Source organism: Panicum hallii, chromosome 2 (assembly GCF_002211085.1).
Source record: "Panicum hallii strain FIL2 chromosome 2, PHallii_v3.1, whole genome shotgun sequence".
NCBI classification, from domain to species: Eukaryota; Viridiplantae; Streptophyta; class Magnoliopsida; order Poales; family Poaceae; genus Panicum; species Panicum hallii.
Genome location: NC_038043.1, coordinates 49416565 through 49435584, shown reverse-complemented (window position 1 = coordinate 49435584; position 19020 = coordinate 49416565). Strand labels below are relative to the sequence as shown.

General features: G+C 46.2%; 2 protein-coding genes across 3 annotated transcripts; one reads left to right on the top strand and one right to left on the bottom strand.

Moving 5' to 3' along the window:
• Nucleotides 1-5632: 5632 nt before the first annotated feature.
• LOC112883622 (hydrophobic protein OSR8) lies at nucleotides 5633-6933 on the bottom strand. Its single transcript, XM_025948961.1, has 2 exons — nucleotides 6671-6933; nucleotides 5633-6064 (listed from the first exon to the last, which is right to left on the bottom strand). Exons 1-2 carry the CDS (start codon nucleotides 6761-6763, stop codon nucleotides 5939-5941), a joined length of 219 nt encoding a protein of 72 aa, XP_025804746.1. The 5' UTR covers nucleotides 6764-6933; the 3' UTR covers nucleotides 5633-5938.
• A 6482-nt stretch (nucleotides 6934-13415) lies between these two features.
• LOC112879925 (probable protein phosphatase 2C 70) lies at nucleotides 13416-19009 on the top strand. Of its 2 annotated transcripts, none has more exons than XM_025944367.1 (12): nucleotides 13416-13635; nucleotides 13842-13991; nucleotides 14496-14559; nucleotides 15522-15630; nucleotides 15728-15881; nucleotides 17092-17217; nucleotides 17297-17420; nucleotides 17498-17574; nucleotides 17656-17708; nucleotides 18331-18385; nucleotides 18468-18646; nucleotides 18734-19009. In XM_025944367.1, the coding sequence occupies exons 2-12, from the start codon at nucleotides 13875-13877 to the stop codon at nucleotides 18738-18740; spliced, it is 1065 nt and encodes a 354-aa protein (XP_025800152.1). In that variant the 5' UTR covers nucleotides 13416-13635; nucleotides 13842-13874; the 3' UTR covers nucleotides 18741-19009. The 2 variants fall into 2 exon arrangements, with proteins under 2 accessions (XP_025800152.1, XP_025800151.1); XM_025944366.1 differs by having other exon boundaries at nucleotides 13418-13635; nucleotides 18760-19009.
• Nucleotides 19010-19020: the final 11 nt, after the last annotated feature.

The window sequence follows — 19020 nt, the reverse complement described above, 5'->3', positions numbered from 1 at the left end:
CGCTCAGTATTTGGATTTGCCCAAAGAAACCCTCGCTTCTAGAGGCAAATTTTGCTTCGCAGGGCAAGGAAAAGGAAAAGCTTGCTTCTAAGGGAGAGCTGAATTCGCTCGCCTCCAACGGCAAAATCGATACTGTGCGGAGAAAACGAGTGTCCAACCAGATCCTTTCCTTTGGCAGAGCTCCAAAAATAGCTCCAAATCCGATTCCGGCTAAAGCCTTGCTATTGGGTTATTTTTGAAGCGCCTCCATGCATGAAGCTGTTGGTGAAGCTCAAAACGGTGGTTTCCGATATGGTGGTGGAGCCACATTTTGTGGCTCCGGCTCCTCTTCAATCCATTAATGAAAAGCAGAATGAAGCTGTTTAGCATGTTTTTCAAAATGGTTTCAACTGCACTAAAAAACTGCTCCACTAGAGAAAGTGTAGCCGGAACCCTCTTTGAAAGAGCCGAAACCTTACCAAACGGCCCTAACTCCGCTAGCTACGCAAAACTACCAAACATGCTGCAGTAGCAAGGTGCGCGTAGCTGAAATCGGCTGCTCAGCAAGACTACTAAACGCGCTCTTAATTTTTTTTTATCCCATGTAAAATACTCTTCGAAGACGGCCAGTAGCAGGCTGCCTGAGCGGCTGAGCGAAGCTTAGCATTGCCCTGCCGGGAAGGGCCGGCCTACCTGCGGCGGCAGTTGCTTGCAGAATATGCCATCCAAGTCAGTGCTAGCTGCTGCGCTGAGCAGAGGAGAGTGGCAGCCACCACACCCACAAGCCTCTCCGCTCTCTGCTGCGTGCTGCCCGGACTGGGTGGAGTACGGTCTGAGGAGACGTCAAGTCCGTGTCAAGCTTCTTCCGACGAGCACGGGCAGAAGGCATCCGCCCCAGACAACCTGCCGACCACGCTAGCGTGGCGCCATCTACACGACCTGACGGGCAAAAGCTTTGGGCAGCACCGATCCTGACCGTCCTTTTAAAAAAGGCACCGAACAGTAGCGGCACTTTGTTCCCTTCCCATCGAGCGTTTCTCGGTTCTTTCGCCCCACCGTCGTCTACTGAAGTGCTCGCTAGAACATCGGACGCGATGGTGCCGTGGATGATGGAACCATGGAAGAACCCCAGCCGCTACCCTGCGCGCGTTCAGCGCTCGGCTTTGTAGCGAAGCGTGTAGGGGCCAGTCAGGGCGCGACGAGGAAGAACCTGATGAGGGTTGACGGGGGCATGGCATCAGTGACCATGTCGGGGTGCTGCTACTCATGGTTGCCGCACAACGCGGCCTTTTTCATGTGGTCGCCGGTGACATACGAGACCTAACCGCTGACCGCGAGGCGTTGGTGACCGTCAAACTCGAAAGCCGTAGGCCTGGCGGACCCAATCAGATCAGATGCGCGCCATCCACGCCGCAATCGACGACCCCCGGGTCGGGGGATGAGATGCCGCCCGCCCTACTCAAAATCCAGCGGGATTTTCCAACGAACTTCCGAATCTATCTTGATCCGCACCGCGGGTAGATGGCGATCTGGTTGGGCCTCTCTAACCGCCTGAGAAACAAGGGAAATTTTTGGGCTGGGACCGGCGTCGCTGCAAAGCCCAGCACGTTTCGTTCCCCAGAGCTCGGGGCCCGTGGGGGCATGACTCCCCGGGAAACCTATATATCTTTCGGTCTTTCGGAAGATAATTTTTTCTTTATTTTTCAATGTTTGAGATTTGTTCAAAACTAAGGGTGTGTTCATTTCACCCCTCTAAAACCCGAAACATCTAAACTTTATAGGTCCGGCACCGAACAGCCCTCTAATTCGGCCTCTAATAAGACTGCGATTCTTTAGAGGAGGGAGCACTCTAAAGATTGTAGAGGGCTCTAATAGCAAACGAACACACCCTAAATGAATGAATCAGATGAAAACACGTGCTATAGCTGTTCAACATGGACTGACTTGTATGGGAAGGAGAGGGCACGTGTCAGCCTTCAGTTGGATGACGTGGAGTGACGGGATTTCTTTGGATTTGAAGCCTTGATTTTATTTAAACTATAAATGTGTTTTGTATTCCGTTTGCATAATCGTGTTACTTAGAACTTATACAACAAATAAGATCCAATATAGATATTTTTATTTTTATTTTTAAAAATAAATATTTGAAGTGTACTAATTCAACATTTTGATGTACATGTTCAACATCTTTGATACACCGCTTCAACAAATGTTGAATTGGATTATTAGAAATGTTGAATCTAATATTTAAAAATGTTGATTATATCAATCTAATTTTTTGAATATACTGGTCACAAAATGTTTAGCACTGATAACATATTACTGTTACAGTTAACAGAAGAATAGAAAAGATGGCGTACCGCTTGATTACCTTGCCCTCTGCGGCTGTCCGTGCTCAACTGCTCACGCATTAAAAAGGAGCTGATTGGCCTGCAGCTGCTGTTCTGATGGGAAAGCTGCTGCTTACTGGTGATTTCCATGCTTAAAATATTTGCAGGCTGGCGATGGTGCAGAATGGGCCGTGATAGACCGTGCGACAGAGGGCCTGTTTAGTTCGTTTTTCGTTTTTGCAAAATTTCACTGTAGCAAAGGAATCTTACTAATTTGAAGTACTAAATGAAGTCTATTTGCAAAACTTTTTGCATGGATGGGTTGTAAATCACGAGACGAATCTAATGATGCTAATTAATCTATAATTAAGCAATAATTAGCGGATGGTTACTGTAGCATCACTGTTGCAAAACATGGATTAAGTAGGCTCATTAGATTCGTCTCGCGATTTACAACCCATCCATGCAAAAAGTTTTGTAAATAGACTTCATTTAATACTTCAAATTAGTAAGATTTCTTTAGCATCTTTACGTTTACAGCTTTTTTGCGTTTTTGCGGATGGAACTAAACAGGCCCAGAGAGCTTATTCACCTTCCAGAATATAGATAAGAGCCCCTATGGCTACCCAACCATTGGGCTGAGCAGTGAGCACGGCTACGGTCCTGGTGGGTCCACCCAGCGCTGCCGCCTCGCCTTCCTTCCGTCCGCGGGCTCCATGTCTCGGTGTCCCGCCCATGCCCAACGCACGCTGCGGGAGAGCAATGGCGCGGACGCAGCTTCGTGGCTCGGCTGGTTCCGAAACGAATCACAGCTTCGCAGCGGCTGGCATCGCGACGGAGTAGAGATGTAATACTCTCTCTATGCCAAAAAAAAATAATACAACTCTCACTTCTCGAGAAGTTAAACGATCTCAAATTTAATCAAACTTATGTAAAATAGTATTAATATTTATATTATAAAATTAATATCATTAGATTAATTATATAATATGTTTTCATATTGAATTCATTTGGAGATACAAATGTTATTAATATTTTATGTGAATTTGATCAAACTTAAAATTATTTAACTTCTAAGAAGTCAGAGTTATATTTTTTTTTTAGAACGGAGGAACCAGCTGACAGCATTTGGCTGCAAATTGTCCGTCCTTGGGTTTGTTGGGACGACAAGCCCGGTGCTCTGTGATTCGTGCTACCAACGATCTCCCCTCAACCTCTGCTAGGTCACCGATGACGCCACTCCAGCTCCGACCAAGAGCACCCCCAAATGCCGAAAACAAAATCCGAATCAGTGGCGTTATTCTTAACAATGCGAGAGAGAATCAGACGTGATATTGTTCGGAACGCGTAGACTACCAGGCCACCTGAATCAACCAGCGCATCGCACTATCGCCGTAGCAGATTACCAGCAGCATAAGGGCAGGCGGCATGCTCAGCTGGGCAGGCGAGGGGCAAGGCGATCGTGGGCACTCCGCCGTACAGCAACGCAGACAGGATCCTCGCAATCCGAAGCGTCGATAAACAAAGCTCCCGGAGCGGCCGCGCACAATCTACACGGGCGCTCGCGGATCTAGCAGGATCGCTGGGCGGCACATGGGCGCCAACATTCAGCGCCGGGAACTAGGCGTTCCGGGCTCTATTCTACAGGCTGCGCGCCGAGCCATCGTCGGCAATCGGCATGGCACGGAGATGTCGTTCAGAAAAGGCACGGATCAGAAAAGGCACAGTGGTGACGTTGGGCAATGGAGAAAAGGCTAGTTTTTGGCAATCTACTTGGCTGAATGAGCAGGCACCAATGGATCGCTTTCCTGATCTCTTTAAGTGGGCTTGGAGAAAAAATAAAACAGTAAAGGAAGAGCTACAAAATCAGAATTGGACAAGAGGCCTTTGGAGAATGCAAACATCTGAAGAAATGGCAAGTTTTGTTGAGCTGTGGGATCTCGTCCAGAATGTGCAACTAACTGATGAGCAAGACCGAAATACTTGGAGATGGACGACAGATGGGATTTATACCGCAAAGTCTGCATACAATGCGCAGTTCCATGGGTCCTTCAACACTTTCGGAGAGGAAGATATTTGGCGAGCAGAGGCTGAAGGGAATCACAAGTTCTTTGCTTGGCTTCTGATCCAATGCAGACAAGTTACTGGCTAGGCAATGACCATGGAACCCAATTTGCACTCTATGCAACCAAAAACAAGAATCAGCGCCACATCTGATCTTGCACTGTAATTTTGCTCAGCAAGTTTGGGGCAGGATGGAAGAGTGGGCGCAGTCCTTGATCAAGAAACCAGTTCAGGGGTTGGAAATAATGGATTGGTGTGAGAAGGAGTTGGCACATTTGTCAAAAAAGGCAAGAAGACTCAAGGCGGCCTTGATGATCTACGTTGCGTGGAATATCTGGAAGGCAAGGAACAAGAGGATCTTTGAGCAAAGAACAATGTCACCAGGCAACATGTTGCAAGAGATCAAAGCTGAAATGCAGTGCAGGTTTATGGCCTGTGGAAACCTGGAGTTTTCTTCTTTTAGTGTTTAATTTAGCTTTTCTAGAGTTCAAGTACTCCTTAATTTATGTAATATCGCCAGTGTAAGCACTCTGAACCTTCTTCTCTCCCGGCTTAAATGACAAAGCGGAGCTCCCGCATTTTCTTCATAAAAAAAAAGGAAAAGGCACGGATCAGATTCACAGCAGTACAGCATGCACGGATCATAACCACATCAGCAACAAGATACGATCCGTCGAGACGAGGTATAACTCTTTTAGTTTATATCAGTGATGATATGTGCCAAGTCAAAGAGGGCAGGAGCAACAGACAAATCCGAATTTCTGCACGGCACATGTTTTTTCGGTATGTCCACTCACTTGAGGTGTTGGAGACGAGCATTCTTTGATTTCTTTTGTAAAAATTCTACTCCCTCCGTTCTTAAATATACGGCGTTCAGGACAAGTTAACTGGTTCAATCGCTCATCGTTCAAAATCAAACTAATTATCCTGTTCTAAATCGTCATATATATTAAGAACGGAATACAATTTATTGCCATTGGCTCACCATACATGTGATACACCGCGGCAGAATAACCTCAAATTTGAATGCCCATCAGTGTAAAATGTTGATCACAGCTATATATAAAACCAGTGCTGCGATTCTTGCCATGCTTAAACTACACAGTCCAGCGAAGCATGATTACAAAGTAAGACATTTCCTAGACAGTGAAATTAGACTGGCAAAGCATGAACATTGGCTCATGTGGACATCATCTTAACCCAGGTAATAAGAAAATTTTCAACCATTATATCAATGAAAAAGGAGGGAAAACTACAGGTGTATATTTGCATGATAGCACCAATCATAAATCGCAAATGCTCCAGAAATAGGAGTCCCATCTTATTCTTTCTTACAGTATATCACAATTACAGATTGGATAAACTGGAGCGCAGTTCAAGAACTTGACAGACTGAAATATAACGTCGAGAGACCTCAAGATGGGTAAGAAAGATTCACCACCAGACTCCAGACAGGACCACTTGGTTACACCAATATTGAACTACCAGATAATAATTCACATGAAAATAGCAACTCGACTCAACTGTGCACTGTAAAGTTCTTAGGCATGACACAAGCAAACGGGCTACGCGAGGGTATAGTATTCCCTCTCGTGCCGGTCAGAGTCGAGGGCAACAAGGACATAAATGGCGTAGATGATTCCAGGGACATAGCCAAGGATTGTGAGCAGCAAGCAGATGCAGAACTCCATCTGTGGAGATACAAAAAGGCTTGCAATTAGTATGTTACAGGGACTGGTAAAATCAGTAGTATTATCACGATAAGACAGAAATATGTATGTCACTTCATTGCACTGGGCTTCATGATTCAGATTAGTCAAATTATCTATTGGATCTGCGCACTCTTCCATTAGGAACAATGTGGCAGTGCAATGAAAATGGAAAATTGCCACAGACTGGTCCTAGACACGGATTGTAATATTGCTACACCAGTGGAACAGAATGATGAGGGGCATTTAGAACATGAAGTCGTGCTCCAGTCCTAACATCAGCATGAACCCAAACTGAATCCCAGCACGACGACGACGCGATTCGCCGCTAAAGGAATGAAACAAAAGCAGGACATCTACGAGGACGAGGGACAGGATTCAGAGGCAGCACAGTGTCTGACGCGCCTGAACTTGGAATTCAGACCAAAGCACCCTTCTCCCCAAACATAGCTCGAAGCAAGCTAAACGCGGGCAACGGATTCTCAGACCACCTAGGTAGAAACCCCGGCTTAGATCCGGCCCACGATACGCACGCAGAGGCGGAGCATCAGATCATGGGGGCAGAGAAGGGGATGGGGGAGGGCTTACGCTGCAGCAGCCGAATCGGAGGAAGACGCCGAGCGGCGGGAGGATGACGGCGAGGAGGATCTCCAGGAACGTGCAGCAGCGGCCGTCCCCCATCGTGGCCCCGGAGCTGATCGGATCGGAAGCGGGGTGGAGACCGGAGATCTGTTCCCTGCCCTGCCGCCCCTGGTGCGCGTCTCGCGACGAGTGGTTTCGTTTCGTCTCCGTTTCCTTGGTCGGTCGGGCAGCCGGGCAGGGAGGGAGAGATGGGATAGGATGGGATGGGGTCGTGCCGCTGAGGCGCTGACTCCACCGTGCGCCGACACGCCTCTCCCCCGTTCGACGGCCGGTGGTGCGGGCATGGGCCGCCGCAGGTGGGCTCTGGGCCGACTTATGATTGGGGAGGTCGGACACAAGATTTTTTTTAAAGGGTTAAAAAAATAAATTCGAAAAAGGTTGCCGATTTGGAAAATTTCAAAAAAAGTTACCTCCCGCCCGTTGGGCCCGGACCAACAGGCGGGAGGTGCCAAATATTTTTCTAGGCCCCTCCCGAGAGTCTCGAAACTTTTCTTATTCGCGAAAAGGCTCCTAACGCGGCCGCGGGGGCATCCCGCCCGCCCAACGTGTCGGTGTTTTACCGGCTACCCACTGAGGGGTATAGCTAAGGTGGTAAGTTTAGGTGAGGAGACGCCGAGATTAGGAACTCGAAGGTGCAAGGAACACAAGATTTAGACAGATTCGGGCCGCAAGGTGCATAATACCCTACGTCCTGTATGGTGGTTTGTATTCCCTTGGGTGTAGAAGTTGTGTTTTGAATGGGTCCCTACCCCCCTCCCTTATATATCCGGGAAGTTAGGGTTACATGGATCTAGTTAATACTAGCCAAGGAATCGTACCCGGGTATAACTCGAGTAGTTTCCTTCTGTACCGACTAGCCTTATCTCCTGCTCAAACGAGTAGAAAACAATATAAATAAGAGATAAGACGGGTTTTTATCTCTTAACCCTGTTTAAACTACGTTATGTACATAGCCCCGTAGCCCCGGGTCTGACACAACGGGCGGGAGATCCGGGCCCGTACAGTGCGGAGAGGCATCCCGCCCGTTGGGCGGGCGAGAGGTTCCTTGTATAAGCCCCCACTTGCCCCCAAATTCCCATTTTATTCAGCAAAAATCAGGAAAAAAAAGGAAAGGAGGAGAGGAAGAGAGGAGAGGAAGCGGCGAAGCCCTGTTCACACGTCGGTTTGGAGGTGTATTCTCGTTCTAGTCGTATAATTACTTAAAAATAACTATAATCTAGAAAATATTTCTTATGGCAGTTATATTTTGAATAGTTTTTAGTATTTTCAATTGTTTTCAGAAATATTTCTTAGGGTAGTTATATTTTAAATAGTTTTTAGTATTTTAAATTATTTTTAGAAATATTTTTCAGGGTAGTTATATTTTGAATAGTTTTTAGTATTTTCAATTATTTTTAGTATAATTTATATTCTGAATAGTTTAGAATCTGGAAAATATAATCTGGGAATCGCTGAAACTTAGGGTCGCTGTGTATTAATATGTAGTATAACTATTTTATTAATAATTGACAGATATGTCTTTCGAGAAGGGTACTTTAGTATATATTACGGAGAAGGAAATATGATTTATGGGCTGAATGGGTAGATTTAAGTGAATTTAACTGTGCGGTCAAAGGAATTACCACACCGCACGAGAGGATATTTGAATTCCTATGCAACTGGTTAATGAGCGGATTAAGGATTAATCAGGAGACACACACTGTAAGTGTTCAGTGCGTCATAAATCGTACCACTCACGCTTTGATCTGGGAGCTGATGCCACTTACAAACAACGAAGACTGATTAAGTTATTTGCAAAATGCAAGTCATTGGCAATGGCCACTGATACTCCTTGTCAGTGTGTACCAGAATCCTTTGATAAACATCGAAGCTGCTGCGAGGGATGACGATGTTGATGAAGAAGTTGAGGAGCCAAATATTGAGGCAGGTGGCACCGTAGCACCTCAATGCGTGGATGATAAGGGGGAGAACATACCTCGTATTGTTGAACAGCTGCGAGACGAAGATCGTGAGTTCGATGAAGCAATGAATGCCGATTCGTCTGATGGTGATGAGGATGTGCCTGAAGAATGGGTGAGCAGCAACTTCAGTCATCTTGTCATAGATGAGGGATCCAGCGTGCCTTGGGATTGCAGGGAGAACGAAATTGTCCAGAGTGCGAGGTACCCTCTTATGCGAGAGTTCAAAACAGTCGAGTGCAAGTCTTGTAAGTACGATGTGATATGTGTGAAGGAGGGCTGTCCGTGGCGGGTGCATGCCTATAAGGGTAAATGGAAAAATTATTGGAAATGCTCAATTGTCACTCAGCACACCCAATTGTTCAATTATTAAATCTTTTTTAGAAAAAATTGATAACAATATTACTCTGCTTCCCATTACTCATGCAGATCGATCTGATCAACTACGCGGAGGTCGAAGTTGCATCTCAGATCACGTTGTTTGACCGTGGAGTACGTGTACCGGAGGCACAGTACAAAGAGAGCTTTCGTCAGATTCATGACACCTTGACGCGAGCGTTACGTGCACTGACGTGTTGCAGCAGAGACGACGTAGGGGCCTCCAGTTCATCTCATGCGTCCACCCACGTGTACACAGCTGGCCCATCGACCTCTGCAGCACCGCACGCAGCGTCCAGCGGTACTGCCGCTAGTTCGAGCTGTAAGTCCTTTATAATTGCCATTTCAATCAACTTTGATTTACACGACTAATTTCGTTTATTTTATAGTCATGCACTTGACAGTAATGGGGCCTCCTCCTGCAAGAATAGAGCTTCAGACGTTTGGCGCCTATGCTCCAGGAACGTCTCTCCCGTCGGGTTCGACACCAGCTGCTCCGTATTCTCAGAGCTATACTCAGCATGCGTGGTTGATGGGAGTTCCTGCACACGATGGTCTGTTCGGTGTGCCGGACTGGGACAGCAGCTCCGTCAGTTTGTCGGAGTTGGAGGGCGGCGGCGCCGGGCCAGACATCATTGGCCCCTCCCAGACGTACGACGCTCCACCTCCACAGTCCCAGGATGACCCGTTCACGCCGGCGCCTCCTCCGCCTCGTCCTCACCGTGCTCCAGATGCACTCACTTACTCGGAGGGGCACATACGCCGACGGTCTAGGACTAGGGGGAAGGACCAAGAGAGCACGAGGACCGGGACAGGCGGACTTGATACTCCTGATTCGATGGGCTCTGTATATTTAACTGTTTTTTTATCATACTATTTTATTTTTAATGGCTTGATGTATCATACTATCGTAATATTTGGATTCTACGTTGCAAAACGTTATCACTTAACCATCTTCATATGAGTTTTAGATACCGTAATCTTTTTCGTAAAATTGAACTAAAATTTTTCTGTATACAAAAAAGTATGGCGAATAAATCTTGTATTTGAAAAAAGTATGAATTTTAAATAGTTTGTAAAACATAAATTTAAACAAAAAATAAGAAAGAGGTCACCTCCCGCTCGTTGGGCGGGCGGGATGCCTTAGGGGCCTCTTCACGAATAAAAAACTTTTCTTATTCGTGAAGAGGCCCTCGGAAGGGGTTTGGAAAAAGATTTGGCATCTCCCGCCCGTTGGATGGGCGGGAGGTACCCATTTCTCGAAATTTCCCAAATCGGTACCTCTTTTTCGAATTTAATTTTTTAACCCTTTTTTAAAAAAAAATCCTGCGACACAATCACACAATCCCCTGTTCTCCGTCCAACCATACATATAATCTGAAGCCTTTCTTTTTCGAACTTTCACCTCATTTTCCACCAGTGGCAGAGCAGTTTGAACTTGAGGACCAGTAGGCTAAACTGCTAAAGAATTGAAGGACAATGAGTTATTCCGCACGGTAGAGGAATATACTATGCTCAAGTAAGCGGAAGAGGAAGTGAGATTATAGTGTTATTATCCCATGAAAAGAAGCACTATGATGTTGTTTAAAACCAAAAAAGAAGAAGAAGAAGAAACAGTAGACGTTGCACACCGGCCGATGGCGGGAAAGCAACCCCCCATCTTTTCAAAAAAAGCATGCACGATCACGAGCGCGAGCATTGCGCCTAGTGCACCGTGTACTCGATCGCGTACGGATACCCATCTACCTTTGCCCCCCACCTTTGTTAAATTTAACTGCAACTCGCGCGCGCATGAGCCACGCACGCACGCACGCTGCTGGGAGGAAATGTTTGCAGCCTCCGGTAGCCTGGCCTTCTCCGGACGATTCGGCCAGGAATCCGTCGTACAACAAGCCCACATTCCGGATCGCCAGGGAGGAGACGACCTGGGGACCAGCAGCCTAGCTAATAGCTAACCCGCACCTACTGTCACAGCACAGCCCCCCAGCCAATGCATGGTCATGGATTTAACTAATCCGCATGCCGGTGGCGCAAGTTACCGGATTTGGCAAGGCAAATCCAGCGGAATCTGGACCCCCCCGCTCCCGGGCCTAGCAGTACAGCCCATGGTGATACTGATAAGATATCTACCGCCGAATCTTGGTGGCAGGTCGCGTCGCGTGGCCACCTTATTTTTTAGCTCGCCAACGCGACCTGCGTGATCGCTCAGGGCCGGCCGGTCGATCCCCGTTGAGAGAGAGAGAGAGAGAGAGCGAGAGCGAGCGCCGAAGGATTTGGAGGAGCCGACGGGCGTGGCGTTCACAAAGATTCTTGCTTTGCGCTGACTTGTATGGCCAAGTTGAGGGTACAAAGCTACAAATCCACGGGAAGCAGCAGGCACCCCCCGGCCCGAAGAGGTTGATAGAAGTAGAGCTCCAAACCGTCCCCCTCGGGGCGTCGTGTCCGCAGCAGATTCTGTTGTCTAGTTTGATGCCACGGGTGCGCCAACTTTGCTCGTAGAATACTGTTGGAGAGTAGCTGACGTGCTCCTTTCTTTCCCAATCTTTTAAGGCGTGTTAAGTACACCGGATGTCGCCTTTGTCGCCGTCACCGGAGCGCCGCTCGTACAGGCAGCCGCCGCCGCTGTTTTTAGCTTTATATCTTGCCGTGCAGCTGCCAGGTGTCGGTCGCCTTTCCCCTCTTTTTTTTTTTTATTTTCTCTCCCCCTCTAGAAAGTAGAAAGGCCTGCTGCGGATGGAACAGGAGTGGCGACACTCGTGGCCTCGCCAAAGGTGCCACGGAAAGGACCTGTGGCTGTAGAGCTGTTTTGATCTCCGTTTCACCGTGCAACAGAGGCGTGCGGCTGCTGCTACTTTCCAGTCATCTCGTCGGTGATGGATGGTGAAAAAAGGAGGGAAGAAAAATCTCCGGCGCGGCATGTGGTCGTCGGAGCTCCAGCCACCTGGGGCGTGAAGGTCTGGCGGCGACGGCGCAGGATTCTGCTACGTCTCGGCGATTTCGCGGCGGTCCAGAAATTTGCAAGGCGCGCAGTGTCAGCAGTGGAGTCCCGATCGGAGGTACTACTGCCATCGATCCGAGGGCACGAGATCTTTTTCCATGTGGTTCAGGGATTGGAACTGACACCACCGATCACAGCGATCGTTGCGTTTCCTTTCCTTTTCCTTTTTCTATGACGTGTCATCGGCAGTGTCCGTATCCACACATGAGTTGCTGGGGGAATTTCATGAAATTTGAAGAGCGTGCCAGAAAATTCCAACTCCACTGATTCAAATTGTACATGAAATACGTCTTGGAATTTCAAATGTTTGGACTCACGCTTCAGGTATGTAAAGAACTTGATCATATATCCTGTCCGTCGCATGAAAGAATCCCCACCCAACAAGTGCATTACGTGACCTTGGGCTTCAATATTGAACTAAAACCTCACCCATTGCCAAAATTCCCGATTCGACACGCTTGACTCGGACCAAAACTTTGGTCGATAAGCTCGGTCCAGCAAGAAATGTGTTAGATATGCTTTAAAACTTCACTCGACCTTTGATCAGGTCCAGTATATAAGCTGTTAAGCAATAACATGCTAATGCTACATTACTATTTTACACGGCTCGAAGGATATGGGTGGTAAACGGTGACGATATGGATGATGGTGGCGAGCTTAATGGTGGGCATAAGCTTTTGCACGGGGATGGTGAACCGAACGAATGAAAGGTAACCAAGGTTTTCGACCTCGATAAAATAGGAAAGTAAGAGAAAGAAGGAGGAGTGAATGAAAAAAAGGTAACCAAAGTTTTCGGCCTTCAGAAAATAAGAAAGTAAGAGAAAGAATTAGAAAATAGGAACACATATTCCTTCCTACACGTAGGTTCTGTTTGAATATATATCCCTTGTAAGTCCAGCGTGAGAAAATGAAACGCTGCTTGGAGGCCGTTTCTCGTGCTTGCATGATGCCTGTTGCAAGCTCGCGTTTTGCTCGACGCGAGGCCTACATACACGCATTCAACACGGAGCCTTCCATAAGCTTTTTCTAAGTTTTTCCGGTCGAAGCGACTTGAAAGCGGTTCCAAACAAAACCACTGTTAAATTCTGTGACCGGAATATCAACATTTACAAGATTCCTATGACTTTGAACACGATACATCATGCAAAAAGGAAAAGGCCGCCGTACACCTCCAAATCACATGGAAATAGCTGGAGATCGAGAGATGATCAGCCCATATGGACGGCCATGGCGTGTGGTGGATGGAATGGAGCCGGTGGCAGGGCAGAAGGAAGGAGGGAGGGGGCAGCGAGATAAGTTGGGAGCTGGCGGTGAATAGAAAAACGAGATACGCAATCTTCCCCGAATCCCCCACCCCACCCCGGCCCCGTCCCTCCTCGCTTCCCTCCCTCCCCCTCTCTTCCTGCGGGCGGCCGCCCCCACCGCACCGAAACGCATCTCCTCCCCCACACCGCTTACAAATACGCGACCCACCTCACCTCGACCGTCTCTTTCTCGCATCGCCGCTACGCTCGGCTCCCTCCCCCTCCTCCTCCTCGTCGCCGCCGTCGTCGTCTCGCGCCACCGCCATCATCCTCGTAAGTCGATCCCGGCTCCTCCTCGCAATCGCTCGCCCCCTCCCCTCCCCCTCCGAATCGCTGCCGCGCCGTGTCAGGCGGTCTCGTCCCGCGCGGCGGCAATCCGGGCGGTTGGGCTTCGGGGATCAACCTCTCCGCGGCGCCGTGGAATGCGTGTCGGGCGGTTGCGACTGACGACGCGTCCCTGTGTTTTGCTGCGGTTGCAGGGTACCGCTCAGGGTCCGGACGGGGAGGAGCAGATGGGGGTGTACCTCAGCACGCCCAAGACCGACAAGGCCTCCGCCGATGGAGAGAACGACCGCGTCCGGTTCGGCCTCTCCTCCATGCAGGGGTGGCGGACCACCATGGAGGACGCGGTGAGTTGCCTATGATCCCCTAGCGATTTCCGATTGGGTGGGATTGCCTCCCTACTGTTCCGTTCGATGGTAACAAGACTGGGTTGGGGGTGGATTTTGGGCGAGATGGGATCTGTATGTGTGTATGTTAGCGGCTGCTTACATTAGAGGTTGCGATCCAGTTGTTATGTGTAAATTTGCATGATGAATTGAGTGCCCAATTGGTGTTTCCCATCTTTCGGGAACGCGACAACCTAGAAGCAATCTGTCGTGATTCGGTCGGCCAATGGCGTCTCCCCTCCGAGCGAAAAGCTCGAGATAGCTGTTTGTTGGCTTGCCCTGCTCGTGCAGGGAGCTTGTTAATTGGTCTGATAAATTGATTCTGATGGTTTATGATGAAAGCTGGCACGCGCTACGTCGCTTGCGTTATGAGTTGTTTACTTGTTTGCGTCACTTTGAACGAATCATCTGCATAAACATGTCCACTCTGCTTTGAAAACTGATCCACTATGTATTGCATCGCAGCATGCTGCTTTGCCAAACCTTGATGACTGCACTTCCTTTTTTGGTGTTTATGATGGCCATGGAGGTAAGTCCCTATATTTCCTGTCAAGGTTATGATACTGTGTTCAGTTGCATTATTACTAGGTAAATCTGCATTGGTTTGAGTTCCCTAGAGAACATGTTACATTGGATTTTCTCATTATGCCCAATTGTCAGTAGATATATCAGCTTTCTGTAGTATAACTGAAGTACAGTAACTTATCCTTTTCAAAAAAAAATGCAGTAACTTACTAACTTCAGTATTGCTTCCATGTGCCAAATGGATAGACTGAGATTTTATAGCAATTTTATTGCCAGCCAGGGGCATGTTCATCTTCTTTTGTGAACGTTTATAACCATGACAACGGTGCTGATGCTATCATAAATATTGAGTGTATATATCAATGCCTTGCTGAGAAGTGTTCCGTGCACGCTTCTTGGAAGGACTTTTTATAAGTTATGGCTGCTAGTCTTATTCAAATTAGTGCAAAGGATAAAACATATAATGAGAAATGAAAGAGGGGAGCGGTATTTTCTAAAGTAGTGTTCTGATACTGTTTGAAAAATCCACCCGTATAGAAGCTTTGTATTTGCTGCCTAGCCTGTCAATTGTGCTAGGTGCCCTATTGCTCTCACTGAAGAAACTGCCGGTGAAGTTCATTGATGAGGACACAATGGATTTTCTTAAACAATTAAAATGCTAATGAGCAATATTAACGTTGGAATGATCTCAATTAAACCTGTTAACAACGTAGCACTGGCTTGTTTGTATTCTGAACTTTGGTTGTCCAAAATAGTAAGCTCCTATTGTGGCAGTAACAAGCCAACAATCCAACAGTTCTGCATTTCTGTTTTAATGAGTACTTGTAACTTGGAAGTAGTACATAGTGTAAATATCACTTCTTAATTCAGGTCAATAATCTTTGCGTACTTTATTGTGTAGTTATGCATTAGATGAGCAGTTGTTTTCTCTGGTAGCATGACGTAGTACCCCCTTTTTTATTTCAGGAAAAGCTGTATCTAAATTCTGCGCAAGACATTTGCATAAACAAGTCCTCATAAATGATGCAAATTCATCGGGTGATCTACCCGCTTCTGTCTATAAAGCTTTCTTAAGGTAAGTTTCAGGCTTCTTGTTTAGAATGATGTCAGATTTGAAAAATTGACATATTTCTGTTGGTTTAGTAAACCTTAACGACATTTTGATCTTTCAGAATGGATGAGATGATGAAAGGTCAGAGGGGGTGGAGAGAATTGACTGAGCTGGGAGAAAAGGGGAACAAGATTTCTGGTATGCTAGAGGGCATAATATGGTCCCCCAAGGGTGGAGATTCAGATAATCTAGGGGACGGATGGGAAACCGAAGAGGTAAAATGGCTCTTCTGTTTTTTCATCGTCAAGCATTACTTTTCTGGTGTGTGGATTTGTGTTCATTACCTTTTCTGGCGTGAAGCATTGAAGTAGTTTATCTTAGAATACATATTTCATGGTAGCTTCTCTGATGTTCACTGGCGGAGCCTCTTTGGGGCCATAGTGGGCTCCGGCCCCCCTTGTCCTGGATAAATTTTCAAAGGATCTACAAACCAGCAATTTGTGTTTGACGCATGCATCTGCATGATGCTCATGCATAAAGGATGGTAGCCTATATTTACTGCATACACACTACTCTTGCACATCTGCATGGCTGCATGCACGTATATTCTCCCATGTATTTTACTTTCATCAAGTAGTTCATTTGCTTTGTTTGGATATTAGTACTACTGCACACCAGTGCTTAGTACCAATTAGTTAATCATCAGTTTTGTCTGCTTGCCTATTGTAGTTCAGCTTTGCTTCTCTATTTTCTTTCTTGCTTCTAAAGTCTAAACCTCAAGAGCTGCTTCCCCAATAAATCATTTATTCCCTAGTTTGTATAATTCTTATTTAGAGCAGGTGTTAATACTAGGCACTAGGCACGACATATTGTAGCAATCGCGACCCCCCCCCCCCCCCCCCCCCCCGAGGGATTGACTGCTAGCTCCGCCACTGCTGGTATTTATTAATGGAATCCATATTTTGAATTGAGCTTAAAGGGATGTGGGGAGTGGTACTTTCAGTGTTCATCACCCAAACTGATTTGAAAGCCCTTAATATCATTGCCCTATCAACTGATAGGATACCTTTCTCAAGTAGATATCATGAAAACAATAAGAACAAAACAAATCGATTCATTGCTGAAGATTTTTGCTTCCCAGACTTTGGTCCATGGTTAAACATGAGAAGATTATGTTCCATCTTTTCAGCTGGCTAAAGTGCGGAACATCTGATGAGCTTAGGTCATTTGGTGACAGACTTAACAATTACACTAAAGAAAATTTTTGTACATTTATTTCAAAATTTCATACACTGTGATGTTCCAATACAAAGTCCTTTCATGTAATAAAATTTTTGTAGCATGGATGTTGCTTGCATTAATCACAAGATTTGCAGTGCCGGACCAGTGGGCCTTTTACCTACCTTTATTTTTCCCCAATTGTTTTGTTAAATTCTGGTAAACTTAGAGCATATCTTAACCCTTTTAACAAAGTTACTATATCAGGGTCCGAATTCAAATTTTCCTGGGCCGACATCTGGAAGCACAGCTTGTGTGGCTGTCATAAGAAATGATCAACTCATTGTTGCAAATGCTGGGGATTCCCGGTGTGTTATCTCACGGAAGGGTCAGGTAACGATTTCCACGTCCAAATCTCCAGACATAAAGTATAAATACCAGACTATGAATTCTGTTCTCATCTGTTGTGCAGGCGTTCAATTTGTCAACGGACCACAAGCCAGATCTTGAGGGAGAAAAGGAGAGGATTTTGAGTGCTGGTGGATTTGTTGTTGCTGGGCGGGTCAATGGAAGTCTGAATTTGTCAAGGGCAATAGGTCTCTTCTCTTTCACAAGAAGGAAACACTTTGTTGTCACATACATCATTTTTATTTATTTTTGGATTTTCCTCTAGGTGACATGGAACTGAAGCAAAATGAGGTTTTGCCAGCTGAGAGACAGATCGTGACTGCTGAACCTGAGTTGAAAACAGTGAGTTTTGCCGATCCCTTTCTATCAATACTTCCTTTTCTTAAACAAAATTCACTCAGGATTGCTTTGGCTTCTGATCAGGTCAAGCTTTCTGAAGATGATGAATTCATTGTTTTAGCATGTGATGGCATTTGGTATGATTTCAGTTTTTCTACTCAGTGCAGATTTGTAACTATAACTCAGTTACATTGTTATGTACATTTACATTCATTTTATTTGGCTTCTGATCATACATAGATGTGAGCTAATATCTCTTGTGAGGTAGGTTGCACCAGGGTTTGCAGTTGTTGATATGTAACTGCAGTTTTCTAGCATAGATGGTTAGGTGTATCCATATTGTACACTATTAGTTTAATTCATATTGGGGATCCTTATTTTTTCAACCTACGTGAGCTATATGCCTAGACCGATATGAGGGACATGTTAAACAAAGCAAGCACCTCTAACTTCCGTTAGGGCCAAATATTATGCATATTCATTGAGCAGGGGGCATTAGAGAAATGTAGGTGGATGGTACTGGGAGCTCTATCGCAGTTGTCTGTAAGACATTGGTGGTTCCACAGAATAAAGCTAGTGACCTAGATAGAAAAGCATAATCATCTTTGAGGCTGTAAACCTGATGTTTTGGTTTATTCGCTTTCCATGCTGCTAGCTAGAGATAAGTTTGGCATTAACACTTCTGCATTAAATTTAATTGGTACTCTCTTTTTGTATTATTGTTATTGATTTGTTGATACCCGATTTCCCTTATGACAGGGACTGTATGACAAGTCAAGAAGTGGTTGATTTTGTACATAAACACTTAAACACTGTAAGTTTAGCACATAACTTTGTTTGATACCATTAAGTTTTAAATTCTTTCACTCATCCACCCAAAAAAAACTATTCCACAGGAGGATAAGCTATCCGATGTGTGTGAGAAGTTGCTCAACAGCTGCGTGGCACCTACATCTGGAGGCGAAGGATGTGATAACATGACTGTTATCATTGTTCAGTTTAAGAAGCCACTCTCTTCAGCTGCTACTTCTAGCACCGAGCAGCCTGCAGCAACTCCAGAAGAGATGCGACCAAAGTAAGTTTTCCTTGTAGTCACACAACTACATCATACACAACAGTCATTGAAGTCTCAGTGTTGTAAAATCCCAAGTTCCTCTTTCAGAATTTGAGCCCTTGCCTTTTGAACAGCGAGCTCGGTGGCCCAGACGACCCCCAGAAGTAGGATCAAGTAGCACACCATGCTGGTGGAGCTCTAACCGGTGGGTGATAGACAACAAAAGGATAGCGAGTGGTGTACATAAGAAAAGGGATTCTATTCGACAATCTCTATAGGGTTTATTCCTTCTTTCTAGTGTTCAGAGTCGTCGCAACCTGTAATACATGGTGTGTTGTTTCTTAAACCGGGTTTTGTGAAATGCATGGATGAGTTGTCAGGAAATAGCTTTCTTC